Source organism: Nymphaea colorata, chromosome 12, assembly GCF_008831285.2.
Source record: "Nymphaea colorata isolate Beijing-Zhang1983 chromosome 12, ASM883128v2, whole genome shotgun sequence".
Lineage (NCBI taxonomy): Eukaryota > Viridiplantae > Streptophyta > Magnoliopsida > Nymphaeales > Nymphaeaceae > Nymphaea > Nymphaea colorata.
Window position 1 is genome coordinate 5,591,503 of NC_045149.1, and position 22,317 is coordinate 5,613,819.

The 22,317-nt window shown below is 36.4% G+C and overlaps 1 protein-coding gene across 3 annotated transcripts; it reads left to right on the forward strand.

The window, feature by feature from the left end:
• LOC116266326 (probable tRNA N6-adenosine threonylcarbamoyltransferase, mitochondrial) lies at positions 1–22,294 on the forward strand. 3 transcript variants are annotated; one of them, XM_050080735.1, is made up of 13 exons: positions 1–370; positions 522–566; positions 2,584–2,658; positions 2,757–2,853; positions 3,981–4,071; positions 8,464–8,513; positions 10,032–10,219; positions 10,387–10,472; positions 14,507–14,582; positions 14,725–14,808; positions 14,906–15,020; positions 19,066–19,154; positions 21,814–22,294. In XM_050080735.1, the coding sequence occupies exons 1-13, from the start codon at positions 140–142 to the stop codon at positions 21,946–21,948; spliced, it is 1,362 nt and encodes a 453-aa protein (XP_049936692.1). In that variant the 5' UTR covers positions 1–139; the 3' UTR covers positions 21,949–22,294. The 3 variants fall into 3 exon arrangements, with proteins under 3 accessions (XP_049936692.1, XP_031503352.1, XP_031503351.1); XM_031647491.2 differs by having other exon boundaries at positions 2–370; positions 10,029–10,219; XM_031647492.2 differs by lacking the exon at positions 19,066–19,154 and having other exon boundaries at positions 10,029–10,219.
• The last annotated feature ends 23 nt before the right edge of the window (positions 22,295–22,317 follow it).

Sequence of the window (22,317 nt, forward strand, 5' to 3'; positions counted from 1 at the left end):
CGACCTTCCTGTTTAGTCTGAGTTGCTAACGTGCAACGTGCGGCGTTTTGCCTCTCACACGCCGCCTTATTATCTATCCCCAACGGCTGCATAGTTTGAAGAGAGACGGAGTGAGGGGGAGGGACAGTGAGAGGGGGGAATGGCTTCCCTTGGCCGGGCATTTCGTTTGCCTCTTCCACTCTGTAAAACCGTGATGCACCGTTCGTTTCCACTCCACCGTGCTGTCTTTAAGGCCGATCTCTCTGCGCCTCATCGTTTCCGCCTCTTTCATTCGCTGGACCACGGGTTCGACGCTTCTCAGCATCATGAACAGGAGAGTTTGGCAATTCTGGGAATTGAAACAAGCTGCGATGACACCGCTGCTGCTGTTGTTAAGTTCATCTCCTTGGTTTTCACCTTTTTTCCTTTTGGCCAGTAATTTGGTCTGCATTTTCTTCCAATAGTTCGCTTTTTTTATTGATGTTGGAGCTTAGTCATTCTTGGCGTTCTTTCTTCTTATATATCTCATTCCTCGTTCTTAGGTTACTGGCGATGGCAAGATTCTAAGCCAAGTGGTGTCGTCTCAGGTAATTCACTGTCTCCCTTCACATGATTGATACTCAAGGGCACACATACACACAGGTTACCACCATAAATTATGACGGTAAACCCGTCAATTACGTGAATTTTATCTATAAAAATTAACTTTAGTTCTTGTTTAAAAGGATGTATTTATGTCGTCATGCATTACACCATTGTGGAAGCACCCAAATGGATAAGGAGCTGTTCCTTTTTCTGTGTATCAAAACGTGTTTTTCTAATAATCACAAAACTAATGGCTGATAAAAAGTTTTGTAGTAAAAAATTCAATGCCTTTCATTAAAAAAAACCTTTAATTACGTTATGTTTTATATTAAAAATCAATATTTTCAGAAAAACAACTTAAAAAATCACGTTTTGTATTAAGTGTTCATAAACAATATTAGGATATCCATATTTTTTTTAGCATATCTTTCAACAACAATTTAAGTGGTGTCGAAGACTGCAAAGTGGTTTGTCTATTCTCCCCTTTTCCCTTTTTGTCTAACCAAAAAGGAGCAATGGAGGACTTGCGCCTTAGCCTCTCCCTGCTCGTGATTTGATAGAAAAAAGAGTGACTCCTTTCCTGTCAATAAAGCAGAAGTGTCCAGGAAGTGTCAGTGTCCGACGGGGACACTTCATGCTTGTATTACTATCTACATGGTATCATATACTTTCCTGTATACATAAAGGCATATTGCATACAATTATAAATGTAATCAGTATCTTAAAATAGAAAAAATGCAAATCAAAGTTTGATGGTTAGAAATTAAACTGTGTTAAATACATTTGAGGTGAAAATCACAGGCTTGGGTTCAAACTCAAAGCATAAGATGTAGATGCAACCAAAATGGTTTATTTACTAAATCAAAATTCTATTTCTTCTTTTTCATGTTAGAAAATGAATCCACGGCTCCACACATTGTCAAATTTACATAAATTTTTGGATGTTGATTACAGAAGAGCTTCAAAACTTGCTTATGACAGAATCCAAAATTTGTTTCCTAGTACACAAATATATGGGAGCATCTGTAAGGTTTAATTCACGATTTTCTTAGAAAAAAACAAAGAAAAGAAATGCATTTCTATTCATTATTTTGGTACCTTTACTCACAGACTTACAAGTTCAGATGCTGCGGTATTCTATCTTTCTCATCCTCTATGCTGAATACATAAGCACTGTTGTCTGATTTTTTTTTAACTGCTTGATAAGCTTTTTGCTTAGATTGTGAATTGTGATAGTTAGGCTTGTTTAGGTCCAAACTTTCTGGATTCTGATTCGGAATACTTATGTATGATATTATTTGATCTAATTTCTGGAACCTCCACAAGGTCAAACTTTAGTGATGTTTCTTCTTGTTTTACGCATTTTCTCCTCAAGATGTTTTGATGGTCCATCCATAAGGGTACACATACATGACATATGCCCTGAAAGTTTGAATGGTAATGATGTTTTCAAATTCATAAAATGGAGCATCATCACCAGGTGTCTTAGGCTTTGAGTAGTTTATAACTTTATATAGCCAATAGGACTTAATGGCACTACAATTCTAGAGATATTTAGAACAAAAGAATCACTTACAATCGAATTCCGAACACCAGATGTTCTCATACTTTATGTATGAAATATTTGATTCCTTTTTGTACATGTGAAAATTTAACTGGAAAAGAGACGGAAATATAGACATCAATGCTCATACGAAATCACCATTTTAGGGATGGAGAAAATTTGGACTTAGCAGAAAGAGTCTCATACTTTTGAAGATTTCTGTTATTTCTACAATGGGAAAAAATGACAATTCTCCCACCCCCTTTTCTTCCATCACTTCCTACTTTCAAACAGGCCCTTAGTATATCTTTTTTCCTAGAAAAATACAAATTTTGAAATGCAAGTTTTCTTAATTTCCTATCACTTTGAAGATGTTTCTATGATATTTTTGGACCATATTTTTCCTTTTGATTTCTGAAATCTTGGGTGAGTTCTTACAAACTCTTTGTTATAACCATCACAGTCTGTTTCTCTAGGCAGACCTACTTGCACGGTATGGAGGTGTTGCACCAAAAATGGCAGAAGAAGCACACAAGCAAGTTATTGATGAGGTCAGTTTTACCACTTAAGAATTAATCTGGTTAGATTTACTTGGACTTTATCTACTTTGCATTTTGGCAGCAGTTCCCATCTTGGCCAATTTCTGCAGGTTATTCAGCAGGCACTTGGTGGTGCAAATTTGACAGAAAGAGACCTATCTGCCATCGCTGTTACAATCGGTCCTGGTCTAAGCCTCTGCCTACGAGGTAGTTGACTTTGTAACATCCACTTACTGCTATTTGAATGACAGTTTGGATCCCTTAACATTCTTTTTCCGGTTAAAGTATTTTTTTTATAAGGATATATAAATTTTTCTACACTGTTAGCAACCTGGCTACAGTTTGCAGCTAAGGTTTACGCTATGCACAGTTCAGGTCAGGAGCTGTGAAAACGTGTATTCTTTTTTTTTTTTTTTTTTTTTAGTTTATTCTTTCTTACTTAGATATGTAATCAGTGGATGGTTTCATTATCCTTTTACATTTTTGTTCTTGAAATAGATGTGTTGAAAGACATCCAAATTCTTTTCACATCCACTTCCAGTGAATGTATGACTGAGGATTTTAATTTTAAAGCATTTAATGTTTGAACAGTAACCCCAAATCTACTCTACCATGTCTAACTCAAAGCAAACAATATGAGAAAAGCATGAGATAAATTGAATAAGCATAAAAGCTGAAAGTGAAACAAATATTAGTAATAACATACATGGACACATTGTCGTCGTGTTTCAAATTGCTACATTTTTCCCTATTTCTGCCTGAGCATTATCATATACTTTCATATCTGTAAATGACATCTTATATGTAAGGCTCAGGCACCAATATCTCAATTTAGTCTAATAATCCCTTATTCAACTTTCTACGTATTTTAAATGTTGGTTACTATCTTTATGATTTGGACAATAAGATGCTGCATGCCAGTTCATCTGTCATCTATAATCCACTACAGGCAAATAAAACCTTTCTGCTTGAGGTGCGTTCTTTAGTGGCCTCAGCCTCTTTTGCTTTGTCTAAGGCTTCATAGACACACTTCAAACTGACCGAAGCTGAAACACACTTCAAACTGGCTGATCAACCTTTTGTGTTCCAATTGAAAGAGAGATGTGGACACTGTTTGGGAGATTTTGACATGCTAATATATCTTTATTTCTCAGACAAAAGGTGAGTGTGGGGAATTGGAAGACAAGGCTGGAAATACTAACTAGTTTTCTTGAAACTTTTTTATATGTAGAAAATTGACAGTGGGTTTAACTGAAGTTTTCTATATCTGTTACCTCTAAGGGTGGCACTAGATTCTATCTTTCATGCTAAACTTTTGTTGTGATGGTGTGTAGTTGGTGTACAGAAAGCTAGGCAGATAGCTGGAAAGTTCAGCTTGCCAATTGTTGGTGTACATCACATGGAAGCTCATGCATTGATTGCTAGGTATATATTATATACACACACATATATATATGCATATATTTTCATTTTCTTTTTGCATTTTCCTTTTCTGTATTCTTGTCATTTTTACTCGCGTTTAGACCTTCACCATGACTAACAACTTGCTGGGCTAGCTCCAACAACTAGATGTCTAGCTGTTGGAGCTAGCCAACAGTTAGCACTGCCTGTTCTTGTATACATATGGGATGATGATTTCCCTTGTATAGTTATGTTTGCGCTGAGCATTTGCTAATAATATTCAGTCTATTTTTAGATTGTTGTTAGTGCCCTTGTGCATATTGTGGTAAGCCTTTGCACATCTTTATTGTGAGTTCTCTAGCGTGAGCATGAATCTTGTATTTTGGCTTACACCTTCCTCTTTGGAGTTTATATTTACATGGGACTAGAACTGGACTTGTGCTGAACATTTCCTAATAATATTCAGTCCATTTTTATAGTTGTTAGTGTCCTTGTGCAAAGCCTTTGTGCTTCTTTATTGTGAGTTCTCTTGTGTGAGCGTCAGTCTTGTATTTTGGCTTACATGTTCCTCTTTAGACTTTATGTTTACGTGGTACCAGAACTGGACTCTACAGGAAGATTGATCAAGCTGGTAAAGGTTGTCTTGGCTTCTCAAGAAACATGCTGATTGAAGCCACTTCTTGTTCATGAATACGACTACGTATTGCACTCTCTTCACGTTTCATTTGTGGCAGAAAAGAACTCTTACTTATCTCCAGATCAAGCTAAATAGCTCATTGGGCCAAAAATATGAGGGTCACATTAGAGGCAAAGGGCTTTATGTGCACGTTGAGGGTATTATTTTGTAACCTGAGCCTGAGTTTGCCAAAATTGGAAATGGCAAAACGATGATCCTTGAGGGAGCCGAAAGGTAGAAAGCTCTTGATGATTAGAATAAAAAACATGAGTGGATTAGAATAAAAAACATGAGTGGGAGATGAAGGATTTCAAAATTCTCTTGCGGTTCTTCTTTGGTTTTTCTTTACCAAGAAAATTAAAATGCCAATATGTTAAAGTTTAAAAGGACACTTCAAGTTCAAACATGTGAATATTTAAAAAGGTGGACACCTCAGGAGATTTGTCTCAAAGACTTTATCTTCAAGAAAAGCCATAAGTCTAATACAGGAACATGATTGTGAGAGAATGTTGTTGCAAAAAACAATAGGAAGAAGAGAAGAAAACAAGGAGCGAGAGAGGAGAAAGGAACAACATCTCTCCATTAACCCTAATCAGATAGTGCAGAAAATTACATCGAAGTCCACAATATTTCAAAAATTTACTAAAATATATTTAAAACAATTTTTAAATATTCAACCTACCCTCAAACTTATGACTTTCTTGCTACACTCTCCTTCAAGATAAAGTATAGCTACCTGTCATGCTCAGTTTGTTATAATACTTGAAAACCAACCCCTCACTATTTCTGTCTACCATGCCTGAGAATTATTTGAGAGACCAAGATCTTTAGTGACAAAATTTTTGTGAGGCTGAGTTTTTATGTTTGAAATCTCCTTTGCAGTCCATTTCTTCTTGTATGACCTGCTTTCTTTTATAACTAATAGTGCTTGATGATGATTTAGAGCACCGGGAGAGGCAAACCATGAAGTTCCCTAAGGATATTGAAATACTTTTTTCATATAGAAGCTATATATTCTCATAAGGATATTTTTGTGTCCCTAAATTCGCTTCTGTGATAACTGCTACATCTAAGATAATTAGATGATAAGCTTTGTGGAACTCTGGAAGTTGTAAGAGTTAAGTTAATGATTGTTGATGTATTTCTATTAAATGTACTCCCAACTAACAATAAGTTGGATCATTAATGTCATATTTGGTGATTTTCCCAAATAAAACTGATTTTTTTTTGTTATCTGAAAACAAGGGTAAAAATGATATTTCACACAACTAAAGGGGTGGAATGACTGTTCATATTAGATGTGCACTTGACCTCCCCTATTCCTGTACCATGTTTTTTAAGATTGCCATGTCCATGCCCGGCTGCCTGCATTGCCACAGCCATACCCGAACCAGTACTGATACCCATGTAGGGTTCTACCATTGTAGCATGACAAAAGCTTTGTTTGGGCCATCATGGGTGTTCCTCCTGGCTAATCCACTGCAGGTCATATGCATGCACGTATATTCTGCACCCACGGGGGCTAAGATCGAAAGGAAAAATATGAAAGGTCGAACCTAGAAATTGTTAAAAATTGACAAATCACATTGATTATGAGTCTACAGACTTAAAAAGGATATTTTACTTGAATATTGCTTTCTTAACTGGGCTTGGACTTGGTTGCACAGCTTAAATGGTAAACTTATTGAACTTTTGGGTGAATGTGTTATAATGCTTCTGAGATATAGGATGAATGTGTGTAAAGTAGTCCAGGGTAGTTAGATTTATAATGTGTTTGTTGACATTGGAGCCGTGATGATTGGTAGTAGTCAATTTTCAAGGAAGAAGGTGAGGATTGTTCTCAGTCAGCCGCCGTTTTTCAAGCTCAGACCTTGAGGATAAGGTGGGAGGGACGTTGATAGCCATTCAATTTAAGAGGGTCCTTATAAGGAAAATGTACATAGTGGAAGGGGAAAATATAATAGGGACTTCAGCTTTTAGTCAGGCCCTTTATTAGACTGCGTAATTACTTATAAATAAGTTGGGTTGAGGATCTGGGGGAAGAATGCAGACTAAAGAAGTATGTCTCCTCTGCTGAGGGATTAACACTAATTGGGATGAGGGTTCTGTGGGTGCGTATGTTAGGTTTTCCTTGTAACAGATGAGATAAGTGTAATAGTGGCTACAATTTGACTAAATTATTTGCACTAAAAATGCATACATGATAATACCCTGATTATGTCGAAACATGATTAATTGGGCAACAAGGCTCTCATTGTTTAATGCTTCCATTGTGTATACCCTGTGCATGAGGATCATAAGATCAAACGAATGGCTGATCAGGTGTATTATGATCAAATGAATAAGTGATCGAGTCTATTGTGGCCAATGAATAAGTTTGAAGTATGTTATCGTCATGGTGATTGATGCTTATGTGAAATATACTGAATTAATCAATTGACCTAAAACATTGCAAGACATGTGGGATTGATGATACAAGTTGCATATCTGATATAAAGGTGACAAATAATTAGTGTTTATTGGGTAGTGTAGTGCCAATCTTGTTATAATGCATCCACTCTCCAGGGGTTTAATGAAATTGCTATTCTATTCTACTCTGAAGGCCCTATCTTCTATTGCAATCATTTTTTAGCTTTGAACAAGTCAAGGCAGCAAGCAGATCGGAGGGCATAGTTCACATTCCAGGGAAGTGTTTCATGTGCTGTCATGTTGTCTGGAGATTTCAGGTTCCTTTTTGGTTTTATTTAATCTTGTAGAGAAAAATGTAAATTTGCCGATTGTTTACTTTGTGTATATGTTTTTTTATATGAAAATGAATTGTCCATTTTGTGCTATGTGTTTATGTGAATTGATCAGTGTGATCGAGAGAGTGTCGTTCCAATTTTATCGGATGTCTCCGAAGAGACAGGGTCACTAAGAGAGAGTAGTTTCATAATGATTAGCAAGGAGCCTGTTAGGAATCTTATGTACACATATTCAACGTCTGGAAATTGTGATGGAGGTCAGTTGCTTGGACTTACTTGCAGCCAACCTTCTACGGATTGGAGTCTGTATGGGTTGGTAGTGAGAGTCTTCTTTATAAGTTGGTGGAGTCTGATGAATCAAGTATGGTTAATGTTGGAGATGGCAGTTATAGACCACTAATGTTTTCCCTGAGTTTTCCTAGATGGAGCAATGCAGATACTGAAAGCAAAATTTTATAATAATATGCTACATACGGTAATAATATCACATTAGTTGTTTCAAGCACCCTGAACGAATAAAGTTTCTTTGATCACTGTTTCTGATAAGGTAATATTATTTGTCATCTTGGACAAATTCTGGTCACCTTAGACTAATCCCTATATAAGTTCTTGATGCAATTTTAAAATGGCATTTCCTTCATTGTGAAGAAAATGAGATATTTTAGCTGGGTAGTCAAATGATATGGCTAGTTAGGTGTATTCTATGCCATCCAGAATAGTCGCAGTCTGGTTGCTAGAGAAAAAGATAAGTAATAATTGACTTGAAGCATTTTTGGTGCTATCTTTTCATACTTTTAGATACAACGTCCAGCATAGAGTAGCACATGGTGCTGCTTCATGTAATATGTTTTTGTGTTTGGCTGATGGCATGTCCAACTTAATTTTGTTTCTCAATCTTTCATATATGCTACTATATGGCAGACAGTTTCATAGTTTGTTCACATATGTATGACTTTAACCAATTTCTGATCTAGGGATTACAATCATTCTTTTTAGGTTGTGTGAACCAGAATTGCAATTTCCGTTCCTCACCCTTCTAATTTCAGGTAAGATGCATGTTTCATGTCCTTCACTAATACTAGGTTTTTTCAGTTTTTTTTTTATGAAGTCTTCAAAATTTATGGTCCATTTCAGCTTGTTTGTGTATGAAACCAATGTTGTAAAGTGCATATCATAACTCATATCAATAGACATGCCTTATTGCAACATATCATAAATTTGTTTTTTTTAATTCAAAATAATAAAAAAATAGGAAAAATCAAGAAGAATACGTTCTCTATAAAAAAACATGTCCCACATAAATATGGACTTATAGCAATGAATGTTTAACAATTTAACATAACATAATCATAATGTCACAAGTCATAATTGTAGATGCCAGAACTCAAATTTTCACTCAATTTTTAATATACCAAAACACAATGGACCCAAAAGTTGAAGCTGTGACAAGTCTTCGATCAATTCTCATAAAGCATAAAACCAAAAGGGTCGTTCATTTTCATTACATGTAAAACAATATGTACAGATCCTTTCATACAAAGTAAATGTACAACTCGGATACACATTTTCAAAAAGTTCACAAAGCAACAAAAAAAGGCAGCACTAAAATTGACGTGCCAACACACACACACAAAACAATCTTCACTGGTGGGATGTGAACATCTCCTATGATCTGCTGCCAATCCAACACACAACAATCTTCACTTTTTTATGTTCTGCATGTGTAATGGCACGTTGTAATTATTTTCCTTTCTAGGAACTCTTAAGTCCATAAAATTATTCTATTGTATCTAACGAAATATGGGATAGACAGTGAGGTTGTTTCTGCCATCATCTTATGCACTCCTTTGCTTCTATTCTGTTGATTGAGAACTGAGGTGGCTTCCCAAAATCTGATATTAAAAAATCTTTCAGCTGGCATGTCTAACAACATAATGAAGATGCCTGCATTGAATACTTAATAACAAAATAGACTATATATCATAGCCACAAATATCATTCTTAGGTTTTTATTGATGAGGTTTTTCTCAGGCACTTTCCAGCAAATTTGGTTTTCTAAGAAAATTCTCAGGAAAGTCTCGGAGATTTTAAAGAAATAAAACATAAAATATTAGGTAAAAATACAATGAATGAGAAACTAATAAGAAGGCATAAACAAGCAGCTAATTAAAATGATAAAATAATAAGCATTGTATTGCATGTAGGAGGTCACGTTGAATACCTAAAACAAGAGGAAATAAAACCATGAAAAATGTTGTAAAAAATGAAAACAGAAAATGAAATAAACAATAAATGAAAAAAATAGGAAAATAAAATTGAAATAAATTGATTTTTTTTCAAAATATCGTGATATTTTCTTGTTTTTTTCATTCTTTTCATTTTTTTCGTTAACATCGCGATATTTTTGAAAATATCATGATATTTGTGGCTATGTTTTATACTTCACTTGCTGCTTGTAGATTACAATATCAGTTGCTCTGGACCACTTCGAATATGTGCATTAGTAAATCTTCTGCATTGGGCTATATCATACTTATGGGGATAAGTATTTTTCCATCTAGGAGGGCACAATCTCCTTATTCTTGCTTGTAGTCTTGGCCAATATATACAACTTGGAACAACAGTAGATGATGCAATTGGTGAGGCCTTTGATAAAGCTGCTCGGTGGCTTGGTCTCGATTTGAGAAGGGGTGGTGGCCCTGCTCTAGAGCAGCTTGCAGAAGAAGGTGACCCACATTCCTTTGACTTCTCGGTAAAATCTTTTAGCCTGTCAATCCCATCTTATTAAATTATTGTATAGCAATATTTTCCAGGTTCTTTCTTTTAATATTTCTAGTCCTTCATATGATTGTTCACCTTTTACCTTTTGGTTATTTTTCCTTTTGAATTCTCCTTTTTAAGATATTTATAAATTATCAGGTACCAATGAAACAGCACCAGGATTGCAATTTCTCATATGCAGGTTTGAAGACACAAGTAAGATTGGCAATTGAATCCAGCAACATGTGAGCAAAATTCAGCAGATCAAGCTTGCAATGACCTTCATTATATAGTTTCTTTTCTTTTATCATTGTAAAACGTTATCACTTATGTTGTTGAAATTTTGAAAATCTCAAATTTTCATCGCTAAAATCTCCCCGTTGATGCTATTGTATTTTTTCAAAGTACCATAGACAAATAAATAGCATAGCCATATATCATGGCAGCTAGCTGCTTTTATCTTAAATTGAATTCTTTAATTCAGTGTCCCAAAAGTTACACCCGGATTTGAAGCACTAGAAATGACCTATAAAAGTTGAAAATGCAGTTAATAAAACTTGAAGCACAGCAATAAACACTACACCTAGTTATAGCTATGCTATATTGCTATTTATGACTGACAGTCAAAGTTCATTAGCCATGCTTGGGTGCAGATTTTTTTTTGGTAATTTCAAGGAGAGCTGCTCCTCAAATTGGCCACAGGAACAATGTCACGTTGCTCTGAATGAGGGACTGGCCTTAAAAAAGTAAATTAGACTCAGCGAGATGCAAAGACATTGTTTACCTCGAGAAAAAGGAGCTTCAGATTTGCTGAATGTTTTTGCCATTGACAGGATTTTTTTTTTTCCTTCCTTTGTTCTTGATGGTGGATGCCCTGCATGATCTTGACATCCAATCAAGCAATTGGTGAGGTATAATGATTTTTTGTGGACTTCCAATTATTCTAGGCTGCTGTAGACAAGGAAGATGAACCTGCTACTTTTCATCAAGCTATAAATTCTAGGAAATGAATTGAAACTACGAATGATGAGATAGAGGCATTTCATGAATGTGGTACTTTGGAGATTGTGCTTTGGCCACCTGATAAGAATGTTGTGGGATGTAAGTATAAAGAATAAAAGTGGGCCTGATGAGAACATTGAAATGTGCCAATTCATGACTTGTCACAAAAGGATTTACTCAGTAGGTAGGACAAGATTATGATGAAAAACATTTTTTCCAAAGATAGGGACCATTCAAGTTACATTAGCATTTGCTATTGAACGTGGATGGTTTGCCAACTTGATGTAGAAAATGCATTCCACATGGAGCTTTGAGGGAAAAAGTCCATATGGAGTTACTACCTGGATATATGCAAGGAGAATCACGGGGCTTTATATGTAGATTGAAGAGAGCAATGTATATGTTGAAGTAGGCATCACATTCATGGTTGGATAGTTTTGCTTTTGAGATTCAAAATCATGGTTTTTGTAGATTTCATGTGGGCTACTCCTTATTCATCTATAACTAGTCAGGTATTGCTATCTTTCTATTGATGTACATGGATGATATTGTCATGATAGGGAATTCAGGCAATCACATCGACATGGTAAATGCATTACTGGGTAAGAGATTGAAGATGAATTGGAGTTGACAAAAAAGGTCATAGGATGAAACTTCTCCAGCATAAGTATCTTGTGAATGTCGTAAGCATAGCAAGCGTAATTACAGTAGGCCCCTAGCTAGCCTAGCATTTAGCCCACAAGCTAGAAACTCATGATGGAGATTTGCACGATGATCCCACTGAGTACCATGGTCTCATTGGAATGTCACAGTATTTGGCTTTTAGAAATCCTGACATTGTATACTCAATTGATCAAGTGTCTCTGCTTATACATGAGTTGTGGACTACACATACGGAGGCAGTTACTATATCTTAAGGTACTTAAAAGGAATGCTTGGGGATGGCCTAGTATTGAATATTGTTGGAAGGGGGAAAGCGTGAACTTGTTGTCTATAGTGATGTTGATTGGCAGGAGGCAATCTGTCTCACGATACGTTGTGTGCATTGGCATGAACTTTGGTGTCATGGAGCTGTAAAAATCATAAGGCTGTGGCCAGATCGAGCACAGAAGCAGAATCAGATTCATGGTTGCAGCCAAAGTTACATAGGTACGATGCCTACTAACCAGAGTTGGAGAGAGGTCTCATGATATGTTTTGTGACAGTCAAGAGTGCTATAAATATGTCATTTAATCCAGTTCACTATAGCCATGCCAAAAATATACAGGTAGGTCAACATATTATGAGATAGAATGTAGAGGTAAAGGTGATCAATCTGAGTTTAAGATGCTTAAAGGGAAGCCATTTCATGGTTCAAAACCATTGTCACAAATATCGTTCTCAGGTTTTCATCAGCGAGGTTTCTCTCAGGTATTTTTCGTCAAAGCTGTTTTTTTGGAAATATATTCTGAAAATCTTGGCAATTTTTTAAAAAATCGTCAAAATTAAGTAAAAATAAAATAAATGAGAAACTAATATAAAAACATCAAAAAATTAACTAGGTAAGCAAGAAATGAAAAAATGGAAACTGGCACTCTAATAAATACCAAAAACATACAGGTTTTCTAATGGCTGAAGGGTCAGATTTCGGATGGAATGCTTTTCTTTGTTTCCAGCAACCCTCACCATCGACGAAGGTTATCACTCGTCACTCCTCAAACCCTCACATGCCAAACGCAGCTTCCTCACTTCTCAACCCTCACCAAAGAGGCAGACCCTTGGTGAAAGGTTACTGGAAGATGTAGCTTCCACTTTCATGTCTCACACAGAAGGTAAAGTTAATAAATCCTGTTCACTAAAAGTTAGAGTTGAGTACCCTTTTTGCCATTAAAAAGAAATTTCAGTTCAAAAAATACCCTTTCTTTCTTTACTTTTAACACGTTGTACCCTTCTTTAGCAAAAGAATTCATCACGTGCAGTTTTTATGAATTAAAAATTTAAAACCGTGTGCAAAAACATATAAACAGCACATAAATTCAGTGGCGAAAAAAATGTGATTATCGTGATAAATATTTTTTGCCAATATTTTCAAAATATCACGATTTTTTGGTGATTTTTTTGTTTTTCTCCTTTTTAACGTTTATGTCGCAATATTTTCACAACTCTACAATCTCTTCTTCCTTATGTTGAATATCTATGGACATCAAAAAAATCTAGCAATAGGTGTATTTTTGTATATACATATGTAACATGGACCAAAGTGTATTCAATCTACTTGTAAACGTGGAAGTTTATAATTAAATGTTTCTCTATGTATGTATTCCTGTACTTTTATAATTTGGTCTGTGGTGTGGTTCAATTTCATGCTTTTTATAAATCTTGTCAATTTTCTATATGTTACTTATCTGTTGGAATTTTTTTGGAGCCCTTTGTAAGTACTTAAGACATTAATGAATTGTTTAGGAGCTTGGGGCATAAATAGGGCCTAGCATCTTAGCTTGCATAATTTCTCTGGCTTTAACTCCTTACTCCTTAGGGACCACCTAGGCACTCACTAGGCCTTTAGCGGCTTTAGTGCCAAAGTGGTAGCTCTCAACAGAGCTGACCCACACACTCTCACACCCCCGCGAAGCCCAACTTCGATTAAGGAAAGAACTCAGAGTTTCATTTCTTGCCTAGGGTTAATTTCCGATGAGACGATATACTTATAGTTCCTCATGGGTGGGTTATTACAGGATCCACTTATGGGATCAGGGTCCATCTAATGACCCGCCCCTTGCATCCTATTCCTGAAGGCAACAGAGAAACACAAACAACGTGAAAATAGAACAAAACAGAACAAGGGAACTCAGACAGCAAAGACCCAATATGTGTGGCTGCTGCCATAACGTGGGGCCTAACACAAAGCAAAGGTGGTTGCTTTTGAGAGCATAATTTGTATGAGCTGGTCCACATCCCAATTTCTCACTCATTGTTGTAGAGCATTTTGTATAACAAAGATACCTCATGCATTGCAGGCTAGCAAAAAGCCTTTTCTTTACGTTTGGCCTTTGATGGTCTCAGTTGTGGAAGTCTGTAATGCAATATGCATGGTTGACGGACAAGCATTTGAGACCAAAGCACAGGTCTATCTATCAAATTCCATTTTGCTGTTCAACTTGCTGTATGTTCCTGTGATATTGGCTGAAGTACTTCTAGAAAGCTGCCATTGTTTTGCTTCCAGTTACTACTTTAGGTTATTTCATCTTGCAGGATGGTCTCATATAGGTGATATGCTTCCTTTTGGACATTTTTACAGAAAGGCTGATGTCCCAGTTCATTTGACAAATGCTGAAGACAGAAGATTACGTGCAAATATTGCAGCTTCTTTCCAGGTCTGAATTTTAGATGTATTTTCTTCTCTTGTTTTGCTTACCATGGCTTAACACATGGTTCATGGCTTCATGCCTTTAAGCTGAAGTCCATGAATTAATGAAGATGAGTGTGCATACCTTTGCTATATGTTGAATGTAACAGAGGGTTGCGGTTCTACATTTAGAGCAAAGATGTGAACGGGCAATTGGATGGGCTTCGAACATTGAACCTTCAATAAAATGCATGGTAACCTGATTTTTTACATGATTCCATTCAACTCCTGCATAAAAAATGTGTTACATATTCGTAAAGCAGACATCTCTCCTTGCTTTTCTTTTCTTAGGTAGTTTCTGGTGGTGTTGCATCCAACCGTTATGTCAGATCACGTCTTGATGATATTGTAAAGCAGAACGGTCATAGACTTATTTGCCCTCCTCCAAGCCTCTGCACCGACAATGGTATGCATCTTGATTTGCCTTGTTATTTGTCACAGGGAATCAGCAAAGCTGTTCCCAGAAATGGAAAAAACTAGAACCATGTTGAGAATTAACATAACCTTAGAAAATTTTAAGATGAAATGCAAGTGTTACTCATTTAGATGTGCCTAAAATTGGATTATATTGGTTGTGCAAAACTTAAGCCATATGGAACAGGGAAGATACACACTGGGATAACCTAGAAAGCTTTTTCCTAATGTATCTCAAACTATGGTAGCTTAAATGTATTTTTCAAATCAGATGATAAGAATCACAAAATTCTTTTAGCTGGGCAGATGAGCAGCATTAGCATGTGTTTACAGCAGGACCATGAATGTGAAAGGAAGAGGATATACAAGTCGAAGAGAGCAAAACATTCAGAATTTTACAAGTGTGTGTTATGATTTGAAATTTTTTCTGAAACAGATGGTGGCATAAAAATACTAACCATGCTACCATTGGGTTCCCTCATTTCGTTTGTTTCAGTTATTCTCATCCGGTGGCCCTTATACTTGTATCCAAACCTTATTTTTACCAACTTCTATGTTTCTCAATATTTTGGTGTGCCAAACAGGCTATTGTTATAATTAGTTAACTGTTCAATTGAAATCAAAACATACTAATTTGTTCTGCATTCTGCCCAAAATATTAGGCATCTTGCCGTTCTTTATGGTTTTTGGCTTCATTGAAAGTAGTTGATTGAAAATAAGAATGCGTAGTACTTAAATATGCCCTATATCTTGCTGCAAGTGTCTCATCGGATAAAAATTTATTCAGAAACTTATGTCCCAATAAGTGACTAGTGACCTTTTCATGAGTGCTTTCATGTTGGATTGGAGGTCTCTGTCTTCTACAGTAAATTACATATTCTCTAGATACTCCACCCTTGTCATTTTCTTTGATATTATTTAGATCTTTTTCACCATGAAATGATTCATCTTCAAATTCTGAAAAATATTTAAGCAAGCAGCAGTAACCATGTTATCTTGACTACTTTTATTCTTCCTAAAACCAATTTGTCTTTCGATAAAATTTACATTTTTTGAAGCTATGACTTTGTCATTGGCTAGGTCTTAGCATTTGTAACCTTTTTGGGTTTTAGTATATCTAATGAAAGCACATTCTGTAGTTTTAGAACTTGATTTGTGAGCCTTATCATTTCACACGGGGTTTATATCTAATAGAAGTAGATTCTATATTTATGATGTTGTATACCACTCACCACAAGGGAGAGCTTCGTTGTAAGGATGCTAAGCAGCGTTAGGCACAGCTGGCATGGCGGAGGAGAGCTTGGTGGATAAGCCTGGACATTGGGCTGGCCCGGCCCGGCTTGGAGTCGGACTCAGGCCAGCCTGACACCCGAAACCTGGGCCCGGGCCCGGCCCGATAAGGAGTTGGACTCGGGCCAGGCTGACATGTGAAACCTGGGCCCGACCCAACACTTGAAACTCGATCGCGGCCTGGGCCTGGCCCGTTTAAATTAAAAAAAATATATTTTTAATATAAAATAATATATAAATATAATTAATCATAATAAAATATTATAATTATATAAAAATTAATAAAATATATGCCCGGGCCCGGCCCGATAAGGAGTCGGACTCGGGCCAGGCTGACATGTGAAACCTGGGCCCGACCCAACACTTGAAACTCGATCGCCTGGGCCTGGCCCGTTTAAATTAAAAAATATATATTTTTAATATAAAATAATATATAAATATAATTAATCATAATAAAATATTATAATTATATAAAAATTAATAAAATATATATTTAAAAAAATCTTTTTAGGTCGAACCAGTCTTAATCGGGCCCACCCAGGCCTGCCCGATAACTAATCGGGCCGGCCTGGTGCCCTTTTTTCCAGGTCTGAGTCGGGCCGGGTACTAGGTACCCGACGCCCAGCCTTACTGGTGGAGGAGATGCAGAGAGCCTCGCTGTCGGCCCAATGGTGTGCAATGGGCCTGATGGAACCCAAGTCTGCTATTTTGTTGTCCATGGCAGTTTCATTGAATTGGACTGCTGCTTGGTTTATTCTGAAAGGCAGTTGCAAATTTTTCCTTGATCATGAGGCTGGTTTGCACTTGCTGCCCTGAAGTTTATGGGATTTGCACCCATTGTATGATGTTTGTCTGTTTGCCTGAGACCTTGCAATGGTCTTGGATAATTTACTGCTGAATTCCCTCTATTTAGCTGCGACTGATCCTGTTGTGGTTGCCACTGCTATACTGGCAGCTTTAAAGTTAATGAAGACTTGATTGTTGGAGAGGAAAGGATCTTGTTTGCAGCTGTTTTGAAGAATTGATTTAAAGTTTGTTGTTGGGACAGCCTTGAAGAGTATTGTGCTGTTGAATCTTGTTAAGTGTTTATTCTATGTCACACGGACTCTTCAAAAAAGGGCTGCACCCATGTCAACACAATGCTATTGCTGGTGCTGATATGGGTGCGGCTCCAACACGTACCTTAACTGCACCCTTTCTTATGCATGTTCAAAATATTTTTTATTGTTTTCTCTCTATCCCTTTCTTTCTTTATCTACAGTAATAAAAGTAAAAAATAAAAAGGCAGATTAAGCTAAGAAACAAGCTAAAATATATATATTATGAATACATACATTTATATATATATAATAAGTATATTATATATATACACCATCGCACCCAAATTTTTTGGGATACGCTGCACCGGCACCGGCCTCTGCACCCGCACCCCGCACTTATGTGACATAGGTTTATTTCTTCTCAATTGTGCTGTTGTTTGGTGTCTCAAGTCTGGTTTGAGTATCAGTTGTTGTAACTGTTGGATGGCCAGTTGATTGTAGCTTGTTCTGGCATTGTTATCAGTTTGTTTTTGCTACTATCAGTCATTATCCATTATACCTGGGATTATTTTGTTTGCTGGACAGTAAAATATGGATAAAGGAAAAGTATTGCAGGTGCTAATGTGACTAAGTCTTTTGGTGGAAATGGAAGCAATGATAGAAATATGAATAATATACAATACTGTAAGAAACTGGGACGTATGAAGTTTAATTGTCCTATCCCAAAGAAAAAGAAAGGAGTATATGTTGTTGATCCACTTGGAGATGAAAAGGAAAATGGAGTCTTGACATCTGGAGTGCAACCGAAGAAATATTCTTCTACTAGAGATAGGGATCATCTGTCTCATGCTAACATTCTAGAAAATTCATAGTGGTCTTGCAGTCCCCACTTCCTCTATACCTTCTTTCGGTGATGCATTTGCAGGTATAACTTGTGCAACTCCAACTTGGCTTCTAGATTCTTGTGCCTCATGTCACTTGATATCAAATGAGGCCATGCTAACTAATTGTCATCCTTGTTCTGGTTTTTTAAAGACTGTGAATGGTTCTTCCATGTCTATAATCAAATCGGATTCAATTACTCCCAATTCTTGTCTTGGGAGCAAACTGTTAGAATTTAAGGTTTAGACTTCATGTAAGTATGCATATATGTATTTTATATGTATACTCTTGGTAGTTTGATGTATGATTTGTATATATAAATATATGTATGTGTGCATAGGCTTTTTTATGTATTTATTTTCTATTTATTTTTCTGTTCTTGTTTTACCCCTTTTCTATATATATATATTTTTGTCTTTCGTTTGATTGGCTAGTTAGGATAGAGGACAGATAGCTGTTTGCTGCTCCAAAAACTATAGCCACTGGAGCTGGCAAACAGCTATCTCCTTTTGCTCACTCTTCTTTATTCTTGTTCTATAAATAAGGGACTTTAGTCTCTTGCTTTGTAAGGCTTTAAGGCCTGGTTTTTGGGTTATTCTTTAAGATTCAGCAATACAAGTTATTCACCTCTAGTTTAAATTTTTTCCTTGTGTAAGCTCTTGGTGTGGCTGGTGTATTTAAGTGTATGTTATTGAAGAATCTATGTCCGCTAGTTCAGCTCTGATTTACACAAACTACATGTTGATGATGTGTATCATGTTTCCTCTCTTACTATGAACTAACTCATTATTATTATGCCAAATCCAAATGCTGCAAATTGACTAGGTGTAATGGTTGCTTGGGCTGGGATTGAGCACTTCCGTATGGGAAGATTCAACCCGCCGCCACCTACAAATGAGCCTGAAGATGCAATTGTTTGTATTCTTTTTCCTTATGAATCTTTGACTTTTGTGTTGATTAGTTTAAACTTATTTGATGCTGTAGTTTCTCAGTTTGGTGCTTTACTAGAAATACCTGCATGTGATGGCTGATTAGCTTTCCACACAAGTATGCATATGTCTTCTATTTCTTTATGAAGGTTTACTTGTGTTCTTTTAATTAAAGTTATCTTCTAGTTTGGTGCTTCGCTAGAAACCTTGTTGCAATCTTGGTTAAGAGAAAAATAACAGAGAAAAGAAGAGTGAGACAGAAAGAGCTATGCCTTTTTCATTAACCCTAATGCTTGATTAAATAGAGACTAGTAAACAAATTAAATATTAGTCCATAACATCTTCATCATGAGCATAGAGATCAATTATGCTCAACTTGTCACAACACCTGGAGAAATCTGAAGTTGCACTTGGTTTTGTGAGAACATTTGTCACTTCATCTTATAAGCCACATAATGACATGTAGATATATGTCCTGGCTGTACAATGTCCTGAATATAATAGCAATTTACCTCAATATACTTTGTCATCTTGTGATATTGGATTATTAGCTATTTAGGTGGTAACTTTCTTGTCACGACTCACACATCATCACCATTGGTTTTTGAACATTTTCTTGTAGACCAATTACTATTGATTTCATCCAGATCATTTCAATAGTAGTTTGGGCCATAGCTGTGTACTTCGATCCAACATCTGATCTAGCTTCCAAAGTTTACTTTTTCCTCTATATTAACTAAGTTTCCTCCTGAAAAAACAACACAGAACATCCAGTGGTAAGGTTTTTATCAATAGCGGATCTTGCATAAACAATATCAGAGTAAGCAACTACGTCAACTTTGTCAAACAATCCTTCTTTTGGAGAAGACTTTGTGTATCTAAGATTCATACTGGCCGCTTTCTAGTGCACCTTGGTTGGTTTATCCATGAACGAACTCCCTTGCTAACTGCTAAAGGCATATCTGACCTGGTTACTGTCACATATAATAGCTTTCCTGCAAGATATTTGAAACTTCTATTATCAACTAGCTTTACCTGCTCATCATATATGTGAATTTTAGGATCCGTAGGTTTGGCACCCTGGCATTCTTGTCTCCTTCAGCAAGTCAAGCACATATGTTGTGACAAGACTGGCTATTCATTGTTTCTTGCCACACTCATTACCTAAGAAAACCTGAGATGACCAACATTTTTTGTAACAAAAATGCTTCTGAAGGTGAACTTTTGCATCTAAAATCTCCTTTTTACTGCTTATAATGAAAATAATATCATCAATATATATTACTATATACACACACACACATATTGTCAAAAGACAATTTTTTTTTGTTACACTAGATATGTAATTTCGATGGATATTTTGTGTTAACTCTAACCTCTATCTAGATGGGCCTATGAATCTAATGGATATGATGATTCTCCCTCTCTTCCTCCTCTTCTCTCTCTACCTCTCTTTTTTTTTCCTCTCTTCTTTCTTCTATCTTCTCTCTTCTCACTTCCTTCAAGTTATCATGTTCTATTGATTTTCTTAGGTAGTTTGATTTGACTCCAGGTTTTGGAGGGGAAAAATTTTGTCGAGAAACTTCCCGTAGAAGTAGATGGAAGTGTTGAAATTTCACCTTGTCCCAGAATCAAGTAATGTTTGACAGACCAAACAAACAATGACTATGAGAAATTTTTTGGGTGTTTGATAAGTTAGCAAGGGGAAGGAGAGGAAAATAGTTACTTTGTTTGGCTGAATGAGTCTTCTCTTGCTGACAATAATTTCTTGCTTCATTTTTCTAGGAAATGACTTTCACATAGCACCTAAGCTTCCACTGTGATCCCAAGTGATACAAAATGAAATGCACTTTTTTTGCATCCATGATTCTTATGAACTGTGAGATAATTTGAAAATTTTTGCTCCTCATTTTGTTTTTTTGTTCCATATTGGAGTGTTTTCTTTCCCTTCCTCATTTAGGGCCATATTGTGGCTTTAAGAAGTACCACCTCATGGGATCTTTTGCTTCAAAGACGTTCCTTCAGAGCTCCAACCCATGTCATAAATAATTTTAGTAGTTGAGCTTGAGAGAAATTACGGCTACATGCTCCTTTTCCATAGTGATAAATCATGTCCAAGTTTGGAGAACCTTTGCATCAGCACGCTTGCTGGTACATCACCATAGAGACGTATACCACTTAAGTAGGTTTCATCTCCAAGCTCTGACATGTAAATAAATTTCCAAGTGTAAATCCTTGAATCACTGCAAGGTTCACATACATAAGTAGGCACAACAGATAAGAACAAAGGACATGCACAATTGCTTTCTCAAAAGGCTGTCACATTATATATATATATATGTGTGTGTGTGTGTGTATGTGTGTGTGTGTGATGTTTGCTGAATTGCTAAAAATTAGCAAAGTGTCGCTGAAAGTACTATAAACCGTTGCTAGAAGCACCATGAACCATTGCGTCGTACACCATTCCTAATGCTTCTGTGACGAACGTTTTTTTGGTAACAGTTTTTCAATTTTTTACCCTTTGAATACATCCAGCATCTGGCATATTTGAATTCCCATATGTGTGTGTGTGTGTGTGTGTAGAGAGAGAGACTACTATTGGGAAATTTGATCCATTTACTTGGCTGTTTATTTGATGAAACAGTTGGACATACGACCAAGGTGGCCACTGGGCGAGGAATATGAAAATGGAAGAAGCACAGCTCGTTCAATGAAAAGAGTGAGAATGCATCCATCTCTCACATCCATCATCAACTCCTCTATACGGCTGGAATCATAAAAGACTGAACTGACTTGATCACAGTCGCCTGTTGGCCTCGCAAAATCAGTTTATTTGGAGCCCACGCTGCTTGTGCTGTTCGGCCTTTTTTATCATTTTTAGAATATCTCATGTAACTTGGTGAAGACTCTATGGGTAACACTGCAACTATAAACAAACTAAAGTCCTTGTACGGGAAAGAGGCCTTCCAATTTGGTCAAGTATTGGATGGGTATGGTGCGGTGCAGCTGATGCAGACAGAGTATCTGCCGGTTTCATGTGTAAATCTACATATAAAAAAAAAATACTATTTATTATTTCTCAGAATTGTCTATCCGTTATGCAGGTTCTGTTGTAGACTGAACGATATTTCATGTTTACTGGTTCCCA

Excerpts from the sequence above, each read along its gene's own strand:
- LOC116266326 (XM_031647491.2), top strand. The coding sequence starts at position 140 with ATGGCTTCCCTTGGCCGGGCATTTCGTTTGCCTCTTCCACTCTGTAAA. Across the intron at positions 2,854-3,980 it reads TCTAAGCCTCTGCCTACGAG|TTGGTGTACAGAAAGCTAGG; the intron begins GTAGTTGACTTT and ends GATGGTGTGTAG. Across the intron at positions 4,072-8,463 it reads GCTCATGCATTGATTGCTAG|GTTGTGTGAACCAGAATTGC; the intron begins GTATATATTATA and ends CATTCTTTTTAG.